Genomic DNA, 26,526 nt, shown 5'->3' on the forward strand with positions numbered 1-26,526 from the left:
AAACTTTTTCGGTGGTCTTCCACGTTCTTCGTTTCTCACGTCAAAATCGCCACTTTTGAATTTTTTAAACCACTCAAAGCACTGTGATTTACCAAGAACATGCTCACCGTAAGCTTCGACAAGCATTCGATGCGATTCTGCAGCAGTTTTCTTCAAATGGTAACAGAAAATCAATGCTGTCCGCAAATCGTAGTTTCCAGGCACAAAATTCGACATGTTCAACGCTATTAAAAACTATGCTGTTGTACGAAACTTGTATTGTTGTGAGTTGAAAATCTTTATCAGATGTCAAAACAAGAAAATGGCGCCAATGACGGCGGTTTGACGGTAACTACATTGACAGCTAGGGCAATCTATGGGCAAATTCCGGTTTCATATTTATATACCTGGTATCCATTCTCTCATTTCAATAATATATCAAAGAATATTTTATTGATTGCGTTGCTTAAAGCCTAATGCACAACTGCAGACGTTGTCTGTGAATAATTCATAGATGTCTGCAATCACTCTCTATGAATTATTTGTAGACAGTGTTTTCTGTTTACAACTTCGTGTATTGTCATCGTGTATTTTCAATAAATTTTGAAACTGTTCCCACAATTAAAGTAAACTTATCGTTTGATAAAGAAAACTTTGTAAGAGAATTTGTCCTTTTATTTGTTTTCTAATTCGAACAAAAAACAATATATACTATTCGCATACAAAATATTTGTTCGCGTATAGTCGACAGATATCCAAGAGCGTTGTAAGTATACGTCCACAGACAATATACGCGAGCTTTATTAAAGTTAAGTGAAACATAATAAGTATATATACAAATTTCATTTAGGAACTAACTTAAAATTATAGGCTTGGTCGAGTTTAATTCGAGATATAATCTAAGATGTGAAGGTCGCCGTAAAACAAGGACGGTCGATATACTATTATTTTCGTCATTCATTACATGAACCATTGACACAGTTCGCACGTAATAATTAAAGGAAACCCCTCTGCGTTCGTCTAATTAAAGCTTGGTAACTATCAAAGTGAGCTACGCGAGTCGTTATTTCACCGTCTCCTTCGTTCCACGGCAACGCGAGACAAGCCAACGAAGTCACAGTAATTATTTCTTTCGTAGCAGCTACTTAAAAGCAAACCAGAAAGAAAGAAGAAGAAATTGGGAAGAAATGATCAATTTATAGAAGCGTTCAATACGTTCTATGATATCTTCAATTAGATTCATTTTTTCATACATGTCATAGTGACGATAACAATGGAATATCCATAAAGAAGAAAACCTGTGGTTTTGCAAATTTAAATAAGCGTCCCAATGTACATAAAATTGCTTTTTAGATATATGTTTAATACAAAATATTTATATGTGATTTTCTTTAATTCGTTTTAATATATTATTTTCCAAAAATTCCCCAAACTTCTCTTAAAAAAAAAAAAAAAAAAAAAAAAAAAATCCATCTTCGATTATACAGTTACGTATTACGATTTTATTGACACGCGATGTACGTGAGACCGACACATTTATATAGGAACGTCAACATCTCTTCGACGCAATTTCATATAGCAGTAAATTCGGAATTCATCATTCTGGCAGTAAAAACGAACTATCGACAAACTGTCGAGCAAGGACGCGGGCCAGAAATCTCGGTTACATGCAGCACACCTGATGCACACGTATGCACGACTCGCTGAAATTCTACAGACGGTACTTTCGATCGTGCTTATATTGCAAGTCATATGACAACGCAGCGATCAAATAAATACGAACGAATAAAGTGTATACGAAAAAAGTGATTGTTAAACGACTGATTAAAATGTTGAAAAAATATCATATGTATAATGTTGATTCAAACAAAAATATACTATACGTTAAATACGTATCTCTTTAAATAAATATGCACCTTGTCGTAAATTTCTTAGCATCGGGAGAATTATTATCCTACTTTTATTAATTAAATGTTAAAATGCTTGCCATGTTCATATATATGTAAATATTGTAGAAAAGAGTAGCCACCCGTCACACGTATTCGCATTTATAAAACTATATATAAAGATAAATGGAAAAATATTGTCATAGAGAAACTTATGAAAAAGCTTACGAGAGTTATGAAATACCTAACTGATATATGGTATATAGACACTATATTACTTCGTATACGCATCTTTCGCTAATATGTGACTACATTTTTACGAATACAGGAAAGATAAAATTGCGAGATAAAAATAGCACAAATTGAATTACCTACCAGATCAAATTAAAAGTCACTTTGCCAAAAGTATATTACAAATTTATGATGTACAAAAACGAAAATAAACAAAGATTCAAAATGTACATGTTATTGTTTATAAAGTAATTTCCACATAAAGTAGACAAATACCCGCGAATCTAATCCGACTGAGTAACAATCACGCCCGGAGTCATAGAAATTCACGGAGGTATTTAATCCTCGACGCCATATTCGTCATGATATCTGACGCACGTAAGACAAACAAGCCGGCTGTGGAATATAGATTTTGCGAATTTGCAACCCGCAAGAATATTTGTATTCGTGGAATTATGTAAATTCCAGTAATTGGATCTCGCCCTCCCGCTCTACGCGCTTTCTTCGCAGGGGCACGCATAACATCGGGTATATTAAGCGAAGAGTTTGATTCTTAAACGCCATGCAAATTAAATCTTAAATAATTAATCTTTATGAAAAATGTTTTATTTTATTCCCCCTAAAATTTGTTTAGCCTTAAGCATATGAAAATATTTCCATTTTATTAAAATTGCAAATTGCTTCAAATATAAAAAATCCTATTAAAAATGTTTTATAAAATAATTTACATTAATATAGAAAATATGATCAGATTAAAATACGGAAAAAATATGATCAGTTCGAGTAGCTTTTATATTGCAAACAAATAATGTATTTTTATTTTTTATGTAAGCTTTGACTTTAATGGAATTTTAATGTATAACTTATAATTACAAAAGATATTTAATATTAAATTAATTATTCACAAATAGTAATATATACAAAATGTAATCACCGTTTATATAAATTTTCGATAATGCACGATTGAGTTTGCGATCTTTTTTCTCGTTATTGATAGAAACCATAAATCGAGTATGCAAACTGCGAGATTCGCTTTTTTACAATTGGCAAACCGCATGCCGGAGAGAGGAAGCAGGTATATCGGAAGCAAATTACCATTTAGACCAACTATCTCTAATTACTAGTAGCGATAGAACAATGCGCGGCCGTCTAATACAAAGGGATGGGCCGGATAGTCCATGTATAGCTCGACTTATCCAAAATAGTCGGATAACTGTGGATTCACGCTGCATGCGCAGAACGTAAAATGGCTGTTCGATTTATCTTCGAAGAGAAGAAGGTATATTGCAGAGCGATTAGGAAGCAGAATATATAGTAGAAACGGACCGTTGTAACCCCGTTAACATTTAATGTTTCTTTACAAGAATTAAACATAAAACTGAAAGAAGAATTGTTGTAACGAGTTTCAATAATATAATCGAAAAATCGATGTAAAAATGAAAACAAATATATATCAAGTGGAAAATAATAAAAATAATGCGTCAAAATAAGAATAAGAACAATAGGAATAATAAGAGATATAACGATAGATCGTAATATAAAAGAAACATGTTAATGTTAATGTTAACACTACCATAGATTATATACTATTCAGAATATTTCTTTTTTTTTAATATTAAAATAATTTTTTATTTCGCTTCCGTGCTGTCGCATACACATGTAATCACATTGCTCTTCTCTGCTGCTTGTGTATTGTCGAACTTTGTCTTAAAGGAAGCTTTGCTGCAGTGACGCGCAGTGAGGTAATACTAAAAAGGAGAACATTAGAAATGCTTTTATTGAAATCGAAGAGAATGTTCTTCGACTCATACAAAAAGAAGCGGAGTGCACATTACATTGATCAAGATAAAATCTAAAAATTTAAATAGTGACGTACATTGCTCTTTAAAATCATATATTAAAATCATTTTTTAATTTCTTGCTATTCTCTATACTGCTCTATCCTGATTAATCAAAATGTCATCCTCATCAAATAAAATCAATAATAAAATCACAAAGCTCGCTTATCATCTATCGAGATTACCAGGACTGAACAGTAAATAAACAAAACTGTTATCCCCTTTCTGTTCTTGTCAGCGGCATTCGGAGTGTGGCGAGCGAAGAAAAGGAAGAGCGCGTTGCGCATATATAGCAGTGACTGGATGGGAGTTGGCAGATGCAAAGGCACTCGACGAGAGGAAAAGATGTGAAGAATAAACCCGTCGGACGAGAACAGTACAGTTGCATAGTGTGCAACCGACAAGGGAAAAACGTGGCACAGAAAAAGAACTGTTGAAATGTTATTTTGTAATAGTACAGAAGAAGCAGGAAACGACACCGCACGAATATCAAAGACTGCTTAATAATCTCTTGCGATTCTATCCATAATTATAATATTTCACATAGATTACAAATACAGAAGCGAGCGGAGATAATTATTTAATATATATACCAGGTATATAAATATGAAACTGGAATTTGCCCATAGATGGCCCTAGCTGTCAATGTAGTTACCGTCAAACCGCGTCATTGGCGCCATTTTCTTGTTTTGACATCTGATAAAGATTTTCAACTCACAACAATACGAGTTTCATACAACAGCATAGTTTTTAATAGCGTCGAACATGTCGAATTTTGTGCCTGGAAACTACGATTTGCGGACAGCATTGATTTTCTGTTACCATTTGAAGAAAACTGCTGCAGAATCGCATCGAATGCTTGTCGAAGCTTACGGTGAGCATGCTCTTGGTAAATCACAGTGTTTTGAGTGGTTTAAAAAATTCAAAAGCGACGATTTTGACGTGAGAAACGAAGAACGTGCAAGACCACCGAAAAAGTTTGAAGACAGCTAATTGCAAACATTGTTGGATGAGGATGACGCTCAAACGCAACAACAACTCGATTTGAATCAAGCTTTGTGAAAAACGACCAGAATATCAAAAAAGGCAACACAAAGTGATTTTGCTTCATGATAACGCACCATCGCACACAGCAAAACCGGTCAAGGAAACGATTGAGGCGTTTAGTTGGGAAATACTTTAGCATGCGGCTTACTCACCAGACTTGGCTCCATCCGATTACTACTTATTTGCATCGATGGGACACGCACTTGCCGAGCAGCGCTTCACTTCTTACGAAAATGTACGAAAATGGCTCGATGACTGGTTTGCCTCAAAGGAGCAACAGTTTTTTTTGCGTGGCATCGACAAATTGTCAGAGAGATGGGAAAAATGTATAGCTAGCAATGGGCAATACTTGGAATAAAATATTTTTTATCATTTTCGTACAATAAACGTGTATTTTCTATACAAAAATTCCGGTTTCATATTTATATACCTGATATATATATATATATATATATTCCAAATGCGCGTATCTATATTTCGTTTTTTTCTTTATTGCGAGACCATCAATTGAAAGGAAAGGAGGACTTTGTATAGACAGATGCTAGCAAATGCAAAGATACTTTCCTCGAGAGACATTCCGCGCGAAGAGTAAATCGGTCACCAACAAGCGAGCAGAGAGAAAAGAGACAGAATATGCAGGATGGAAACAGGTGGAAAAGTCGATTCGACGTTGCAAATGTTTTTTTTCTCACGCCTCGATTATGGAAAGACGTAAAAGTCCTTTCGTCCTGGAGAAATAACTGTCTTTCGCTTCCCTCTCATTCTCCGCTCTATGCTATTCTTACTCTCTCTTTCGTAATCCCCTCTTCAATTTTTTTATTAATATAGTGTCATTCTTCCCTTAACTCTTATGTTTTTTTTTCATTACATTTTTTATTATTTATTGATAATTAATACATATATCATGATAAAGATAAAGATAATCTTTTGTTTGAAAATAAAAAATTTTTATGACATGTTAACGTAAACTTATTAGCTCGAAATGATCGCTGATTTTTCGATTATTTTACGGTTCAAGACAAGACATGTCCTGGTTTTACGTATTTTCGATAAAAATCTTTCAAATACAGAGCGTTAAATGTTTAGATAAATTAAAACTGATAAATTTAGAGATTAAAATTGCTTTAAATAAAATTAATAACGCGATACGAAGATACATTTTGCATGGCAATTTGCAGAAAACGTCCGAAGGAGTTAAGGCAAACTAAACGAAAGACAGAAGAGTCGCCTCTGGAATTAATCACAGTCGCGCAACATTATTCAAGCGACGATATAAACAATGAACGATAAAGTGGAGAGTCGAGGCTCAAAAGCAGACAGTACAACAAACAGCGTCGATTTAATCTGCGTTCTGCGCACGACGGTTAAAATGGACCACCGCCCAGCCACCTAGATACCCAGCGGTCGTCCAAGCCAACTGTAGCGTAAAACCGCGATAATCTCGATGGCCATTTGCCTCCACTCTCGTCGACGAATTTTTCCATCCTGCGAAAGCTTCCCTCGGCGAATTCATTCCAATTCAAACACTATCGCGCATCTGCCTCCGGTAAATTAACTTTAGCAACAGCAGTGAAATTATCACTCTTGTTATTTTAATTTAAAAAAAATCAAATAATACGATTTAACATATTGACTATTGATTATATATACAATACAATATATCAAAAAAAAAAAAAAAAATGAGGCTAGTAAGTAAAATAAGTATCACATATTTTTGATACGATAAGAATATGGATTCCGAAAAGGATTTGTGCGTAAAGAAATTTTTCATGTAATAAATTTTTTATTCGTAAACAGTATATATCTATCACGTAAGAGAGGTTGAGAAGTTTTTATATAATTCTTTTGCGAGTGTCACATAGAGATGCGATACTTTGTGTAATCGAATTTTCATTCTGCCCTTCGACGTCGTCGTCCGCGCGTAAATCGTCGCTTGGCACACGACGGAATATCAAATCTATGCTACTTTAATTGTTGTTGCCCCGTTCAGCCATTGCCGATCGACAAATCACGAGCCGCGGATAAATCACAGCGATATGCCACATAGGGGCGCGCAATCCCTCGTCCCTTTTTTGTTGTTCGCGCATTCTTTCGTTTTTTTTTTTTTTTTTTCAAAAAGTTAACGCCGCGTCTCGAATCGAATCGGGCGGGCAGCTGGCGCGACGAGAAAATGAAATCGACGATAGATTTTTCACATACAGCGAGATTTTCTTGAAATCCCAACAGCAAGCTGCCCGAGAAAATATCGTCGATTGTTCCGGTCAAATGGAAAATAACGCGAAAAAGGATAAATAAAGACATGGCGATAGAAATCAAAATATTCTTCGATCATACGCGCACATCAGTTGTTACAATCGCATCGGTTGCTTCTACGTCTATGCACGTTGATTACGTTAAAACGAGATAAATAAATAATATACTGAGAATTTTCTTATTAAATTGACGTAAACATTGATTAAAGTTACAGATGCAAGAGCGACGAGACAGGAATTATTCGATAATAATATTAATGATATATTACGACGCATATGATGCGTCGATCGATGAAGTCTTTTTGCGAAACATGTTACATAAAAAGCCAGTTTCACCGGAAGATACAAGCGGATGCAGTTTACCCTTCGTTTATCCGATATTACCTCTCCACGCAATTTACATGTACAATCTTCAACAACGCGTAGCTACCAAATCGTGCTTAAACCGCTTTATTATGCAAAATCTTTTGTTATCTTCCCTTTTTTTTTTTTCATTGAATAAGTCCAACCTCGCGTTACAGCCGTTTCCTTCCGCGGTGTGATCGCCTTTAAAATTACGCTAAAATCCGCTGCTTTCCAAGAGTAAGACGCGCGTGCGCCGAAATATACGCTTCGCTAAATTTCTACATATGAAACTTCTCGCGAACGTCGAGTTGACTTTCCGAATTAATTATCCCATTTCCGTCACCCACAAGCTTCGTGTCAACAATGGACAGTAAAGTAGATATTCGAAACTGTAGAAATAATTACAATGGCCTTCCGCGAACACTCGAAATTTTGTCCGACTAAATTTACCCCCTTTTTACCATAAATGTCACGATGAATCTCTTACGTATCATATGAAGAATCTCGTATAATCGACATTTGATATATCCATAAGTGACACAGCTAGTAGAAAAATACTTACGATATCGTTCGAGGTAGAGAACGGTGGGGAGATAACAGCACATGCCGTTATCTCCGTGTACGTGAGTATACATGTTTGCTAATTAATAGATGATCCTCCGGTGGGTCGTGTAGGCAATATTGTATTCCCGAGTCTCTGTCGGCTCAACTGGTGCCTGGTGGAAGATTTCACGTTGCCACTTTGGGAGGACGAACACATTTCGCGCGACGACTTCCGGTCGATCGGGAAAAGTTCTCAGTCTCTTCGATAGCAAAAAATCGACAGTACGAAAGTCACGGCACGTATTCTCGAAACTTTTGCAAATTTTTTGCAAGTTGGGTCTCAACGATCATTCGAAGAATTCCGATGAATAGCTTTTAAAACATCGTTAATTGCGAACATTCAGATATTAAAGATTAACGTTAAACTTCTTCAAAAGAGACACTTCGACATTTTATAAGATGTTCAAGCCTTTTATAAATTTGTACACATTGAATTATTGCCATTACAATCGAATGCAATGTATATATTTTAAATGTAAATATAATGTTTTTTTTTTTTTTTTACCAATAAAATGCGATTTTTTTATAATTTTACACGGTCATTTCTGTCTCTCTCTGTTTTTGATCTTGAATTAGAAAATAAATCGGTTTCTAGTTGCGACGGATTAAACGATTTATCCCATTTTCAGGGAAACAACGACGGCATACGTAATGCAATTTCGCGATATACACAGGATGCAACCGCGGATAGAAAAAATCCACTGAAACGCGCGAGAGATATGCTCGGTTAGGTTCGCTCGAAGCTCTAGATAGCAGCAATATTTTCGCCAAACACTATTCAACGATTTCATCGAAATTATATCTGCAAAAAGTATCTGTTACACGTATTCGTATTCATTCTACTAATTGGCAGTAATATCGAGAATTATTTTCACGAATGATCTGAAAACGTATCGTATGTAATATCTATACATTTGTATTCAAAATCTACTTTTTAATGCGATGCGCGCATGGAAATTAATTTTAATAAATTAGAAATAGAATAAATCTAATTAAGAGAAAAATATAAAAAAGACAAAATAAAATTAAAAGCATCTTGGATCGTTCACAATTTTATGCTTAACCGATTCATCGCTTGACACGTGTTACTGAGCAACGATTAAAGAAAGCAAAAGTAATTACGGCATTGTTCATCGTGACTGGCAAAAGACCGATTATATAATCGCATACCGGAAATGCCCGGAGTCGAGTGCACACGTAGCGCGCGTTGTCGCAAGCATCTGCAATCGGATGTACATACGCAATCGATTTTCGGGGTTACGCACCTGTCAACAGGTTAATTTCTCTGTCGTGCCGTACGTGATGACTCGTTTTGTTTTTTTATAACTCGCCGACGTGACACGCGTTTACGTTTAACGAACATTACCGAATCCGATGGTTATTGTAAAGCTCAATGTACTTGTAAAAATAGATGAAGAATGCATTTCGCGTTTATTACTGTTTATTTTAGTAATAAGAAAATTAAAAAAAAAAAAACCGATATTAGCTCCGCAAACTATCACGTTTTATTTAATCTTCGTCAAGATTAATTATTTATCGATATTTGTTATATCGAGCAAACAAACTTGCAATTATAGTAAAAAAGATCGTAGGTAATATACAGGGTGTCCCATTTTAATCTCCTCAGGCAATCCAAGCCCGGAAGAGAAAAATGTTTCAGACAAAAGTTGTTTGGTTTCGAGGGGGCCATAAGATGGTACCATTGGTTTGACCTTGGAAAATCATTTGAAGGTCATGCGAAGGTCAACTTTAAAATCTTAAATGGAAACTCCCATTTTTCATTTAGTATTCTTGTAGCTGACATCGAGAGCTTTCCAAAACACTATAATAAAGTATTTTTTCATTAAGTACTTTTTGAATTATTTTATATTATAATCTGACATATTTTGATATAAAAAATAAAATATTTCGTAAAATATTCAGTTTTCGATAATCTTACCGTAATACTTTTATGTACAGAATAATGAGACAAATTAATTAGTGCCGAAAAAAACAAATAATTGTTTAAAAAAATACATTGTAAATAATATTCTTAAAAACAATTTTTTTTTTTTTTTTTATATACTAATTGATTTGTCTCATTATTCTGTACATAGAAGTATTACGGTAAGATTATCAAAAACTAAATATTTTACGAGATATTAAATTTTTTATATCAAAATATGTCAGATTAAAATATAAAATAACTCAAAAAGTACTTAATAAAAAAATACTTTATTATAGCGTTTTGGAAAGCTCTCGATGTCAGCTACAAGAATACTAAATGAAAAATGGGAGTTTCCATTTAAGATTTTAAAGTTGACCTTCGCATGACCTTCAAATGATTTTCCAAGGTCAAACCAATGGTACCATCTTATGGCCCCCTCGAAACCAAACAACTTTTGTCTGAAACATTTTTCTCTTCCGGGCTTGGTTTTTGAGATATTTGCCTGAGGAGATTAAAATTGGACACCCTGTATATTCTTCGTAAAATTAATCGCGTCCTATTCCTCTTCACGATGCAATAACGTTAAACGGTCTCGGTTAACAAGTCACGTGAAATTGTCATTATTCTTGCGGACATTTAAGCAATGGAACACGGTTTCGTTACCATGTTTCGGCGTTACGTAACATTTTCTATAACGAGCAACATCTCGTCGAATACGGATTATGTTTTTATTTACGATGCATTAAATGCGTTTTATTTAATTCAATACATGATCTTTGAGTCGTTCTCGATTGCCGTATTCCAAATTTCGATTATGTTCAATGCGGATAGAACATCGACAAACCATATTCTAATTATGTAATTTCTATGGAAACGGTTTCCATTTCCATAATGAGCTTGCGAATGAAATTATCGGTCGTTACACTAACCGGGAGCCAACCCCCGGAATTTGCATCGCCCCCGATCTACACTAGTCAGAGAATGACGATTACGGCAAATGTGCCTTTCTCCATGGCTTGTTAACATCATTTCGTAATATCGATTGCGAGATGAGCTCGCTGGAAAGTTTGAGGCAATAAAAATTATGTCGCGTACCTTTTAAAGTAACTTTTTTTGTAAAACGTATTTCGTATCTATTTCGTAAAACATTCTGAAATTATTGTTAAAACATTTAATAAAATGAAAATTTTACATGTAGCAATAATATACATTGCCTCTTTCTAGAATGAAAAGTCGATAACATATGAAAATAAATAAATATTTATTTATTATATCCATCTATTGTAAAATAATACGTATCTGTTAACTAAATATATTATTATAAAAAAAAGAGGGGGAAAAAAAGAGTCAAATAAAGAGGCTAGCGAGCTTTTTTACAATTTTCAAGAGAACAAACTCGACCCTACAAAGACTCTCCTGTTATCCCGTTTTTGTTTTTACGAGTTAAGAAGAATCTTGAGTTGCCGGAAGAATTGCTATTTATCGTAATGAAAAATGTAGTGGTACATATAGAAGGAAAACGTAAAAAAAGAAGAAAGAACGAAAAAGAAGGACTCTCGAAGCCATTACAATTTGAAAATATATTTTGCGCCAAAACAATATTATTTTCCTTTGTTCACGCGCGTAATTACATCTTAAATAACGTGATGTAACGTGTAAATTCAAAGCCACAAATGTAATTACCGATACACATCACTGATTGCCAAATATCGTGTAACGATGTACGATGATGCTTCGCGAAAATTTTAATAGTAACCGAAACCAGTCGGAACGAAAATTTCATATTACGAACACGAAATATTGCAAGGAAACCGATCGCTCGTTCGTCGCATTAATTTTTAATAGATTTTCTAACATTTCTTAAACTAATGTATATAAACAACAAATTATTTCATTATTCTATTGCGCGCTACGATGTCGAAATATTTACGATGCGCGGTGTGTTTTTGTGAAGGAGAAATTTTTCTCGTTATAATCGTATTTTCGAGAACGAGATTTTCGAGAGCACGTCACGATCAGTAATATAATGTTCATGTATTGGGTGTACAACTTTGCTTCCGCCGTTTTCCTATAGATGGCTTTAGCGGTAAGTAGTGGTCGAAATAAATAGATCATAGACGTCATGCAATAAACTTGGGCATCTGTCAACATAACCCCATAGAAACATTACTCGATTTGTGTCTGCATCATAAAGTTATTCTCCATTGAAAATGTCAGTTTACGAGCCAAATTCTCGTCATTTGCGGGAGGTTTTAATTTTCTGCTTCAATATGAAGAAATGTGCGGCTGAGGCTCATCGAATGCTCCCAAATACTTATGGTGAAGCCGCTATTAGTGAAAGAACGTGTCGTGAGTGGTTTCAACGCTTCAAGAACGGTGATTTTCACGTCGAAGACCGGCATAGCGGTGGAAGAGAGAAGGTTTTCGAAGATGCAGAATTGGAGGCGTTACTTAATGAAGACTCGAGTCAAAGTCAAAAAGAATTGGCACGATCATTGGGAGTGAATCATAAATGTATAACCAGTTTTTTACAATGAAGCCTCGAATTTCGGGGAAAAAAACGGCGGAAGCAAAGTTGTACACCTAATATAATAATACTTTTGATCTTATAGAAGTGAACAAAGCTTCCTTTATGAGGAGGCAAAAATGCGCTCAAATTTATTGTAAAGTATTTATTTCTCATACTTTGAAAACTAGCATTTAAGATTTGATTATGGTTTAATTACGCCGATCACATAATTCTTCTTTAATATTATTTAATCAAAATGAGAATATTAAAATTCACCGATATAAGATTATTTCAGTTCATAATGTTACATTTATGGTGAATTAAGACAAGTCGAAACTCGAACAATATAACTCCTGCCCATACAGATGACACTTTAATGACACGTGATTTAAAAAGCTTCATCCATCACATCTGTAATCACTTCGTAATCCTGGTTGCGCGCGACGCAGTCGCGTGAAACACTCGCGATAATTGCTTAACAATTTTGAAAAATTATCCGACATTTCGTTTGCGATTATGATGCTGAGAGAGTCTTTAACAAATGTTTCAAAAATGTACGAATACGAAGATTCGCGTACGATAACGCGGGACGACGGCTGCCGGCGAGATCGACAGACGGACGAATCGAATCCACGGTGTAATCGTGTCATCTGTCGCGCGAGATCGCTTGAAATAACGTTAATGAGCGCGAGAAATTTTCGCCAAAAAATATTTTGCGAAAGCACGCGTACGGGCTCGCGTTCGCCCGCACGGAGCGGCACTAACCCGCTGACTGCCGGAGTCGCCCCTTTTCCGCCCGCCATGACCCGTCAGCCCCTAACCCGGGGGCTATCCCCTGGTCCCCGCGCGGTCGACCTACCGCCACCCACATCCACCCATTCACCCCGCGCCAACGTCACCTACCCTACCACCATCACCTCCGCCGCCACCTTCGCGAAAACGTCGCCGTCACCGTTCTTCCCGTCACCAGTGTCTATTATCATGGTGATGTTGACCCGTTGCGTTCTTTACTTCTGCAATTTACTTTCTTCTTTTTTTTTTTTAATGTTTTCATAAGACGAGAGTAAGCCCTATAAATATCAGCTTCCAATATTCTTACATCGTCATGAAAATTGGGACCTTATTGAAATGCGATATTTTCAATTCGGAACGATTATAAAACAAAGCCTTCAAATAAAAAGTATAAAAAAGATGCCTTTGTAAAGAAAATATCTTGATAATTAATTTCTTTTCGCTGCCTAAATTCATTCTGAGAATAAAAACAACTTCTTAAAATTAGAATATTTTTTAGGTTTATTTTATTATTCACACAAAAAAAAAAAATATTATAGATAACAATATTTTATAGAGAGAAACAGAAGAAAAATTGTTATAAAAAAAAATTATGTATCTCCTTCACACACCCATACACAAAATAAATCAAAGGAGCAAAAAAAATAAACGTATTATTTATCAAAACGCTGTCTAGGTATTCCAAACATTCCAGAATTTTTCAGAATTTTGAATTAGGGACTTTTCCTTAGAAGTTGAAATTATTATTCGTTCATTATTATAGGAAATACAGTATAAAATAAATTACTTACACACACACATATACGTATGTAAATATATATATATATATATGAAAAATAATTTGCATAAGATATGTAATCAAGAGATTACAAGGAAACTATGCAGTTTTTATTTAAACACAGTTGTTTTTCAAATAGAAAAAAAAATGTAATGCAAAGACGAGAAAATGTCCTCAACTTGGAGCTTTCATCTTCCTCAGCGGTTGAGAGTCGAAGGCTTTTTAAGTCCGACAGATCTCTCGAGAGAAAGAACGGATGAAGCTGGCGCGGAACGAAAGATCTCGTCGGCCAATTTAATAGCTTTTTACGCCTTATTACTCATCGTTGCGCTTAACCGAGTAGCGGTTGGAATAGGAAAATGTTCGCATGTAATACGTTCAACCGAGTACGAATAGATCGGGATTGGGAAGGTAGAGATTCGAACAGCATGAATTCTCCTGGCAGCTAATACAGCGGAAGGAAACGCATTCGCAAATTCGCGGAACTTTTAGAAGTCGGGCATGTCTCTCCTTTAATTCCCTCGAACAAGGATGACGCAACGTAAAGACTCATCTGCTGCAATGTAAAAAATTTGATAGATGCCGTCACGGTAAGTTCAAAATGAAAAATTCCAATCGTCTTTTCACTTCATTAAATGAATTTAAGATCGAACGACATTAAGCGCTTTTTCTGTGTACCGCGTAATTGATAACACTAACATTTTTTTATACAGAAATTATTATGATATATCACTATATTTTGCGCTATTATTAATAAAACAATTTGCAATAACAAATATATTTAAATATATCCATGTTTCTTCTTCTACTTTACCTTATTAAGTACGACATAAGAAAGTCTAAAATCATGCACATTTATTATTTTGACGGAGAAAAGCTAAATTTGGTCGATTAATATAATTAATAAAATATACTCGGTTGACATATTACATTAATATTACAAAAGTAAACGTGAATTAAGCAAAAGCGGGAAATGCTTTCTGCGGTCCGTTTGATGACGATTATTGGACGATAACATCAAAGAGACTTCGAGAAGCTCTCTTGCGACAAGATAGACAACCAGGAATTGAGGAAGGGAACAGAGAATCAAGGAGAGTAATCTGCTTGAGCAGATCAAGAAACAGATAAATCGATAGCAATGATCTTGCCGTTATAATCATCATGCACAAGTTATAATCATCATGAAACACAAATATCGATGACATTACAATTAACACATCAATTATTATTGCGAGCGTCACCGACGCTATGATACTGACATATCATATTAACATATTTGTAAAATCCAATAATCGCATAGTATTAGCATCGCTAATTAAATAATTTAATAAGCATGTAAAGAGAGATACACTTTCAATAATCAATATTGTACTAACAATAGCGAATGATGATAGACATAAAATATATTGTAGATTACGATATTGAATTTTCGATTTAAAATATGTAATGTTATTAAGTATCTGTATTATTGATATTTAATATGATGTAAAATATGAAATATAAAGTTTGATATGGAAATGATTTAGTAGATTATTACTTTTATGCGCTGCGTATCGAGTTTTTATATAATATTGGGTTGAGTAAAAAGTCATTGCGTATTTTTTGTATGTTTTTCAAAGTTATTTATTTATATAAAGAACAAAGATCAATCAATGATATATTTTCCGTTTTGTTCGATGACCTTTTGCCATCTTTCGATGAGCTTCATAATTCCCCGTTCGTAGAAGGACCTGTCTTTATTGGCGAAAAACTGAACAAGGTGCTGATTTACCGCCTCATCTGAATTTAACGTTATTCCACGCAAGGAGTTTTGAAGAGAGCGAAACAAGTGGAAGTCTGACGGCGCAAGGTCAGGCGAGTATGCTGGGTGGGGCAACACATCCCATCCAAGCTCCAATAATTTTTGACGGGTCGCCAAAGATGTGTGTGGTCTCGCGTTGTCGTGATGGAACACAACTCCTTTACGATTGACGAGCTCCGGACGTTTCTGGATGACAGATTTATTCAAACTGTCCAATTGCCGACAGTACACATCCGAATTGATTGTTCGGTTCCTTGGTAGGAGCTCAAAAAACACCACACCCTTCCAATCCCACCACACTGAGAGCATAATCTTCCTCTGATGAAGTTCTGCTTTTGAAGTCGTTTGAGGCGAATCATCACGTCGGGACCAAGATCGTTTGCGTTCCACATTGTTGTAAACAATCCATTTCTCATCACCAGTTATCATTCGTTTCAAAAAAGAATCGTTTTCTTCACGTTTCATGAGCATATCGCAGATGTTTATACGCGCCGTCAAATGAACTTCTTTGAGTTCATGAGGAATCCAAATATCGAGCTTGCTTACGTATCCCAGCTTCTTTAGGTGGACGTGAACACTTTTTTGATTGATCTTCAATGTTTCTGCAATCTCTCGTGTCGTGTAACGTGGGTTTGACTTGATCAATGCCTTTATTTTGTCGTCATCAATCTCGGTGGGCCTTCCTGACCGAGGAGCATCTTTGAGATCAAAATCACCAGCGCGGAATTTCTTGAACCAGTTTTGGCACTGACGTTCTTGTAGAGCATCGTCACCGTAAACTTTACGCAATTTTTCACAAGCTTGACGCGCGTTCTTCCCTTTACGAAAGTAAAACAGTAAAATACAGCGAAAATGCACAGTTTGGTCTTCCATCTTCAACTTGTAAAATCTCCAAAACTCAACCAAATCGCTCAATTTTTTTTTTAGAATGAAGCTTAAACCGTCAGTTGTTAAACGATATATGATAAACATATGTGTGAATGACTCTAGTACTGCCAAAACTGAACTAATGCCATCTGTTGCAAAAATACGCAGTGACTTTTTACTCAACCCAATATGTAGAGCAGACGTGTAATATCTTATTCGCAGTTCGAATTTGTAAATTATTTTTGAACAACGTTTGCCGATAATGTTGGCGAATACGCATCAAATCGTCTATCATACTGATACTTCGTAATACGACCGCATCGCGGTAGATTACAAGCAATTACATCCGTCGTTCAGACGAATCGTAGATACCTAGTTCGAGATCGACGCGGGTTATATGTCGTCCTCGAGAGTAGTCCGGTGTAATCCAGAAACTTCAATATTTGATATAGCTAGATCCTGTATACCGACGATATGGAGACGGGGAGAGAAGGAAGGTGGAAATCTTCCAACTAGTTTCGCCATGTGCGGCTTGATGACGTGCAAATTGCGTTACCTGCCCACGAGAATCGTATAATTGAATTTCGTCGGATATGCTTATTATCGAATACCTTTAGTTAAGTGGGACACGAATGAAATTTTTGTCAAGATTTTTCAAGTCTGATCGTATCTCTTTCCAATGAAGCGAGTCGGATTAAAGTATAAATCGATTAAAACGTTACGTTAAATAAGACCGTCGCGTGTATTTGTTTACAAACTATCGGATATCGAGTTTACGCAAACTTTCAGAATAATTATAAAACCAAGTTTCCAAAATTAATCATTTACGCACACAGTTACTTTAAATAATATCAATGTTGGCAGAAATGTCAATGTGTTGTAAGAAAATTAATTTATTTCAGTTGTTATAAGAAGCCAAGAAACTTGTACACTTTTAATAATTATTTAAGCTTGTAAAGTAAATGATCGCCATTTCCGGCTGACCTGTTGGCGCGCAACACGAATCTTCACTTTGTAAGCTCCTTCTGCGCAGGAAATTCCATGTAATTTATCAGCACGTAGTCATATACCGCCTTCATCTGCGTAGGAAATATATTTAACAAATTCTGATCCATCCCTTTTTACAGGAAATATTATAAGCGTGTGTCTGAGATATTTCTCTATCTTATAAATCAATATTGCAGATAATCGGATTGGAAATTATTTTACCTTACGATTTAATTGCATGGAATATATGACATTGTGTCGTGTCATTATATACGAATATTTTTGAGGAAAAGATAAGAGGTATGGAAGAAAGTAGATGGGTAAAAAAGTGTTGGATGGAAAAAGAAATAAATAGAGGGGGGTGGGGATATGTATAGTAGGGAGAGAGAAAAATATTATAATAGAAATGGATGGGGTATCGAAGCATTAGAAATTTTAAGAGAGGAAGGAATTGATATTAGAGAGGAGTTGAGAAATAGGGACAGGGAAGTGCAGAGACAATTAGAGGATAATAAAATTAGGGAAGCTAGATATAATAAGAAATACAAGGATTTGGAAATAAGGTTGAAAGGGCCAATGTATTTAAGGGAAGGAAATGTGGATATAGAAAATTTAGGCGACAGCGTAAGAGCTTTATTAAGGTTAAGGTGCGGAAACATGGAGGATAGAAATAAATATTGGTTAAAGGAGGAAGCGTATGCCTGTGTATTTTGCGGTATAGGCGAAGATTGTATAAGTCATTATTTTAAAGACTGTGATGTAACTAAAAGTTGGTTTATAGTTTTATAGAAATAGGTAAGGATGAGAATGAAGTAGAGGAAAAATTGTGGAACGATGTGTAAGATGATGCGAGAGGAAGGTTATTAAGGAAAATTTGGAAGGAGAAGGAGGAAGTTATAAGAAAAAATAGGAATATAAGGTAGTTATAAGGATATGTATGAGAGAATGAGAAAGGTATGTGAGTTATAGGTATTGTGTAAACCAAGTCCACTTCTTGGCGTTAAGCTGAAGTTAAATAAAGATTATTATATACGAATATTTATTCAACATAACGATAAATCGTTAACCGTGGGTGGATCGAAACTCGAGATTGCAAAAATACGACGGCGCAAAGAAAGCAGGCATCGCGATAGCAACGTAATAAAAATCGACTTATTGTATTATAGTCCTTAATTACATAATGCAACATGCATAATGGACGTTTCACGAGAGCACCGGGTAAACCTGGGCGGTTAACGATCATCGCCATCCTTCGGGCTGCACGAGGAATACGGGAAGCGACGTCAAAATGGAGGGCCCGAAGCAAGTAGAATAAGGCAGACGCGGAAGTGGGAGTGTCGGGGACCATAAACTCGTCGAGGACAGATAATGCCGTGTATATATAGAGAAGCGCACTCTTCATCCTCTTCTGCGCCGCATGAAGCGGAGCCGCGACGACGCGCCGCAACGACGACGAACAACGAAGTATTATACTACGGGGGCGAGAACGGGAGTTCGCCGAGACTGCGTTTCGAAAGCTATTATCCTCCAGTCGTAAGACTAGGATAACGGATCCCTTCGTGTGACGTAACCTTATTTCGTCCCATTTAAGTTAGCTCGACTTTCCATGGCTCGCAGCATTGCTCGGCCGTCCGGCTATATAACTAAAATTCACATCGCGTCGTGCAACAGTTTTCACCTCCGTTAAATCGCTCAAAACAAGCTCGTTAGGTTAGGTTACCGGTTTTTACCATTGAACATAAGCTCTCGATCTTAAACTATTAATCGATCCTCGGTTACGGTATAAAATCCGTTTAATGTTCGTTACAGAAGCACGTTGGCTCTTTTCAACGGTACGCGTACATTAACAAGAATAAGTATGGCTTTATCGAGCGATACAATTATTAAATAGAAAGCAGCTATCTTTTCACTGTTAACATCGTTAACGAATTTACCTATATTTGATTGTTACCGATTGCGAATATTGAAGAATTAAAAAAGAGCGATACGAAAAGAAATCTTTTGAATTTAATAAAATTTGACAAAAATAATTGCACGCCGTGTTAAAAATGTTGACAGAGTTTACTGTATTCTACAAAAACAAGAGTGAAACAAAGTTTAAATATAAATATGCATTAAATTCTTACACGCTATTATAAGGTACATATGCGATATTCTCCAATGAAAAGTATTATATTTATTCTTGTTTAAATATAGACGATTACTTTATTACATGTAAAGCGAACTGAAAAGTGAAATCATAAGATTACGCGATTATCTAAGAAACTTATTTGATGACAATCTTGCAAAATTAGTTTGCATAATGACAGTAGAAATTAAAATTATAATTTATAGTTCTACAATTTGTATTAAGCAAACATGCTAGCAATTTTTGTGGCAAAGTCTATTCCCAAATGTTATACAAACGTGTATTTAATAATTTGCTCTACGCGCAATTAAAATGTCGTTTTTTTTTTTGTTACATTAATATTGTGTATACTTATAACAAGACTCTGTATACCGTTAGCCAAATTGCAGTGCATTGTTATGATGCTTGACATGTTTTTTTTTTTTTTGCAACCCGATAAAATATCAATATTTTTTTAGTGTTCTTTCCGTTCAAGTTACTTCCATTATTTTGTTTCAAAACTTTGTATTTTATCAAAACCGAAATTGTAATTTTTTTACGATCAGATTTCAGAAACACTTATTCGTCATGCTCCTTGTTGAAAAGTGATGCGGTGTTTATATAGATATAATATAATAATATGTAAAATATATCATGCATTGCGTGAAAAATTAAAGCGATTTAAATTACATTCATACAAAGATAATATCTATTCATATGATAATCGTACAATAATAAATATATAAACATTGTAGATAAATAAAAAAGTTAATGTAATATGAAATATTAATACATAATTTGCGCGTGCAAATCCGAAAAATTTTATGCAATAAATGTACAACGAGCTATGTAATTTTAAATACCAAGCACTCTGCTTTCCTGAATCAGAAAAAATCAAAGCGATGTCGTTTGTATACCAAGAACACATTTGCTAGGAGAAATAATATAAATTATGTATATGTAACTTTTCACCTATTGTCGAAATTTTTATTCTTATACCTATAATCGATAATCAAAGTATCTAATTTAAATAATTATATATAATCACGTCCTATTATATTATTATTACATATTTCGCAATACGTTTATCGCATATCATAGTAAAACCCAGCGGTGTGACTATTCGAGAATGAATATTCCCGAATCAAACTTGTATTATCGACAGATGTCACAATCAACTCATCGCGAGATCGACATCGTTGAAAAGTGATTTTCATCGCTAACTAGATGAAAAATATTCACGCTGCAGCCCATATAAAATAAACGAGTACCGACGAATTCAATGAAGTGACAGTTTAATCGAAAATAACCATAGTCTTCTCAGTATATCATAAATGTATTTCTGAAACGTATTCGACGTATCCTACAAATGTCACGTGCGTCCGATGATTTCTTCGCTTCACGTGCAATGCGTATAACCGTTGTAAGAATATGGATAACTGCAAAAACAGGAACGCGATAACGATTCCCTCTTATCTCCCGCATTTACATTTCTCATCTTTAGATACCCTTATAATAGGTGGAATAAAAATAATAATAATGTACGAGGCTCTATTTCGATTGTGGCCTCAATGGCTCGCTACTCTAATAGGTTAGTTAATTTTTCGAGAGATTTATGTATGCATATTTTAATTCTTAATTTAAAACAGGAGATTTGCGCTCTTAAAAAAAAAAAGATAATATTCGAAACATTTTACGACAAACTGACGAAATTTGAACGGAATATACTCATGTCCACCTGTAATATGCAACGAAATATTGTGCCGTAGTGAGCCTGTTATGCGTCAGTATTGGTCTCGCAGTTGGTTGGACATCGCCTTATTTAGCGCAATTAATCGGCGAGGATCCGCCGTTTCCCGTAACGCATAATCAAGCGTCGTGGATAGCTTCTCTATTACCACTCGGACGTTTATTCGGTGCCGTCATTGGATCTCTCTTCGTGGAATATCTTGGCTGCAAGATGTCTGTATTGTTAACCGGATTACCAATGATCTTCGGATGGATTTGCATAATTTGCGCCAATTCTGTCACGTGGTTGTACATCTTCAGAATATTTTCAGGTAGCAATTTTAATTAAAGCTATTAATTACCAAGAGCGCTTATATACAGATTAGATCGATTCGTCGATATAATCGTTCGCAGAGCATTATCGTATATTGCTTTTTATTCCCGTATTTAAATTCTATATTCAAATAATCTTTTTCAATTTTATGTAAATTTTTCATGATCTCATTGAACTTGTCGTCATATGATGATATTTTTAGGGAAATAATCTCAACCTATATATAATTTTATCCAAAGTTAAATCGCATTAATCAGGTATATCAATGGGAATGGTGTTTAGTTGCTATCCGCTTTACGTCGGTGAAATTTCGGCGCCATCAATTCGCGGGGCCTTAGTAAGTGTGATTATCAACGGAATGCCTTTGGGCACGCTCTTCGGTAATATAATGGGTCCCAATATGTCTATGATGTGTTTCGGAATTATCAGCTTGATATTGACGATATGCTACGTTATTACCTTTGTATTTCTTCCACGATCGCCGCATTATTTCGTGCGACGCAACGATATGGAAAAGTAAATATATTTATATATAAATGTATACGTGGGTCATTTGTGATATTATCATCTTGATTTACGTCGATATTAATAATAAATCTATAGAAATTAATGGATTAAAGTAAGATTACATGGTTTTAAGAAAGACATAAAATGGGTCAAACAATCAAAATTTGAATAAATATGAATAAAAACAAAAAAGAAAAGAAAAAGAAGCTGAAAAAACTAAACTAAGCTTGACCATTAAGATCTGAGATAGTTGTATTTAGAAAAAAGTATATCACAATCCTGCTATAAAAACAATATATATATGTTCCCATTTAAAAAGTTAAAGGTCATCTTCATATCTCTGAAGCGTCTTTCACCCATTTTACGTTCTCCTTGAAATCATGCAACTTTACTTTAATCCGTTTATCTCTACAAATATTAATATTGACGTAAATCAAGATGATAATATTAGGTGACCCATCCTGTATATACATATATATATATATAATATTATATAAAAAAAATTAGTATAATTGTTTCGCCAATATGTTATTCAAAGTTATATTCAAACTTTGTTATTTAACGAATCATGACTAATCTGGCGACTATATATAACGAGTATCTTTCGACGTAATAATAGTATGTATCTTTAATGGAAGATTGATATGACTTGGCAAAGAGAGAAGATAAGCGTTCATTTCGATTTAGAGTGATAAGTTTGTTTCGATAAATCTTCCGTAATGATAATATCGTGTTCAGTAATTGTGCAGTCATTGCACAAATTATCGATTGATTTAATTCATAAATTAATTGCGTAACTATATGCCAAATAATCTACAGCGGAGTAAATATATAATTATATTTATATATAGAATGCAATCTTTATATTGTGCTCATTTTGGATATTTTCATTGTTTTCGAAGATAGGAAAAAATAAAAAAAATAAAAAAATAGTTTGTTTCGAAAAAGTAAATTTTAAAATAAATTATTTTTTTTACTTAATATATTTTTGAACTCTTAAATTTCTCGTTTTTTTTTTTGTTTTTTTTTAAGTAAAATTATATAATTTTTCAAAAATTGATAAAAAAAATCAATATATAATACTATTAAGATTAGATGGTAAATACACATGAATATTTTATGAGAAATATTTCATATTTTATTCTGACCTATATTCCTATTCCGATTAATATTCGCATTTCGATTATTTTACTTTTTATACATATAAAAAAATTTATTATATTTGATCTTCCATCTCGATCGCGTTGATTATTAAAAGTTAAGTAAAATAAAATGAGTCGAAGCAAAAAGACAAACGATCAACTTTAAAAAAGTAAGCTGTTCAGCGGCTATTCATTATGTAGTACTCTTTATGGTGAAATACGTAGTACTCCGCCACACAGACGTAGCTCTTGAAAAATACTTTTGTGATAATTATGTAAATTAAAATATTACGTTTTTTTATTTTTTACTAATTAATATAATTCCAGAGCGGAGAAAGCCATTCAATGGTATTTTCGAGAATCCGACGTAAAAAGCGAATTGGAAGCCGTAGAGCATTTCGTGAAGTCAACGCCTGCGGTGACTATAAGGGAACGATTGGAGCAAATAAAAATGCCAAAAAATCGCAACGCTTTCACGATAATAATACTACTGTTCATGTTTATGCAGCTCAGTGGACTAAACACTATTATATTTTATATGGAGATTATCGTGAGAAAAGCGATGGTCACATCGATCGCGCCTTCGTCCGTAGTAATGATCGTTAATTCAGTTGGTATGTGATTAATTTCGTTATCAATAATATCATTATTATCTCTCCTCTATATTAATCTTTATCTCAGCATCCTATTCTGAGTTTTCGTTTTGTTGATATTGAAATTGTTATTACATTTTTCTTTCTTTGTACTAAAGGGACCTTTTCTCGTTTATAAATAAATAAAAAAAATAAAGAAATAAATAAATTGAATCTTGTCACGTATATTAATCACACGGGTACACTAATCTTTTAAACTCCATTTTTATCCGTTTTAAAATAATAAAAGTTAAACCTTTTCACTTTATCCAATTATGAGACAGGTATAATTTTCGGCTGGTTCGGCGTATACGCCATCGATCGTTACGGTCGTAGAATCCTGCTAGCTATCTCATCTTCCGGTGTGATAGTCGGCATGCTATCGCTAGGTTTGCACTTCCTTCTACTGAGTCGCGATTATGATCCCGGTGATCTCGAGTGGCTTCTCATCTTATCGCTGCTAATATTCATGTCGTTGTGCTTCGGACTCGTGCCGGTGCCGAGCACGATGCTGAGCGAATTGTTTCCATCAAATCTGAAAAGCGTGGCTGGATTCATCGCCAGTATCACATCGGCTATTTTCGCGTTTATCGCTACCAAGAGTTATCAACCACTAGTAGATATCATAGGCGAACAATACGTTTTCTGGATGTACACTGTGATCGTCATAATTTGTCTGCTGTATTCGCTCACTTTGGTACCAGAGACGAAAGGAAAAACATTGCAGGTAAATTTATCTTGTGCGACCACATTCAGCTTGATTCTATTTGCATAATTCTATTTGCGTAATTTTACTTAAACATATTGGTAATGATTGATTAACTACGGTGATTTATATTTTGTTACGGAACAGAGAAGATTTTATCCTGGACTCGATATTGCAACATTAATTAATGGTGATGTTAACAGGAAATTCAAGACATGATGGCCGCGGGAAATATTACTGAAAGGTCACGACGAGAGAACCGTGTTGAAACTGAAGATACTTTAGCGAATTAAATACTCTAGAAATATTCAAGAAATAATATCTAGTAATGTAATCATCCAATTACAAAAGATGTGTTTCATATACAATTGCTGGTATGTATGCTTCTGTGTTAATATTGTAGATATTGCTAGCATACATTTACATAAATGATTGCAAGAAACATAGTATTAGGTGTACAACTTTGCTTCCGCCGTTTTTTTTTCCCGAAATTCGAGGCTTTATTGTAAAAAACTGGTTATACATTTATGATTCAAAGTATTGTCCACTCCCAATGATCGTGCCAATTCTTTTTGACTTTGATTCGAGTCTTCATTAAGTAATGCCTCCAATTCTGCATCTTCGAAAACCTTCTCTCTTCCACCGCTATGACGGTCTTCGACGTGAAAATCACCGTTCTTGAAGCGTTGAAACCACTCACGACACGTTCTTTCACTAATAGCGGCTTCACCATAAGTATTTGAGAGCATTCGATGAGCCTCAGCCGCACATTTCTTCATATTGAAGCAGAAAATTAAAACTTCCCGCAAATGACGAGAATTTGGCTCGTAAACTGACATTTTCAATCGAGAATAACTTTATGATGCAGACACAAATCGACTAATGTTTCTATGGGGTTATGTTGACAGATGCCCAAGTTTATCGCATGACGTCTATGATCTATTTATTTCGACCACTACTTACCGCTAAAGCCATCTATAGGAAAACGGCGGAAGCAACGTTGTACACCTAATATATTGTATAAAAAAGACATTTCAAAAATATAATTAACAACAGGACTAAAATAATTATAAGAACTGATATGGTAAATCAAATACGTATTTATCATGTATATTTTCATTTTTGCTTGTATTTCATTTACATGATAGATTCTACTATGATATTTGATCGAACATCACGAGTATGCTCTCTTAGTACGCTGACGTGTACTCTCAATTAGAATTTTAAATTCATTATCGTAAAATGTGATTATGTTGCAAGAGGTGTATAAATCAATAACTCTAACCACCACATCATAGACAAACGTTATATACGTATAATGTCCTGTAACGCACCAATTAAATTAGTATATAGGATAACGTACGCACATTTACTTGACTCAAAATGCTTGTGTTTTATTTGCCTACAAGCTGCATTTCGCGCATGTAATCAGTAGAATTTTTCTTTGCGAAATAAGGGTAATGCTCTATACGCATAATGGAATGCGTAATGAAAAGAATTGTCCGTGCATAAGTAAAGAAGAGGGCGC

General features: G+C 34.7%; 2 protein-coding genes across 6 annotated transcripts in view; one reads left to right on the forward strand and one right to left on the reverse strand.

Moving 5' to 3' along the window:
* Positions 1–26,526, reverse strand: part of Dlg1 (discs large 1) — a 502,336-nt gene that overhangs the window by 431,181 nt on the left and 44,629 nt on the right. The window contains exon 1 of one of the 5 annotated variants that reach the window (XM_070304047.1): positions 8,141–8,477. The exons of the other annotated variants lie outside the window; for them this stretch is intronic. Within the exon in view, the coding sequence (XP_070160148.1) occupies positions 8,141–8,213 (73 nt within the window). The 5' untranslated portion in view covers positions 8,214–8,477. Of the gene's footprint in view, positions 1–8,140; positions 8,478–26,526 lie in introns of those variants that run through there. 5 annotated transcript variants of the gene reach the window in all.
* LOC138937625 (facilitated trehalose transporter Tret1) lies at positions 21,489–25,291 on the forward strand. The gene is made up of 6 exons (XM_070304074.1): positions 21,489–21,540; positions 21,719–22,009; positions 22,269–22,527; positions 23,988–24,270; positions 24,573–25,019; positions 25,202–25,291. The coding sequence occupies exons 1-6, from the start codon at positions 21,489–21,491 to the stop codon at positions 25,289–25,291; spliced, it is 1,422 nt and encodes a 473-aa protein (XP_070160175.1).

The sequence above is a fragment of the Polyergus mexicanus genome, unplaced genomic scaffold (assembly GCF_030449975.1).
Source record: "Polyergus mexicanus isolate NDT 795.1 unplaced genomic scaffold, iyPolMexi1.0 SCAF_11, whole genome shotgun sequence".
Classification (NCBI taxonomy): Eukaryota; Metazoa; Arthropoda; class Insecta; order Hymenoptera; family Formicidae; genus Polyergus; species Polyergus mexicanus.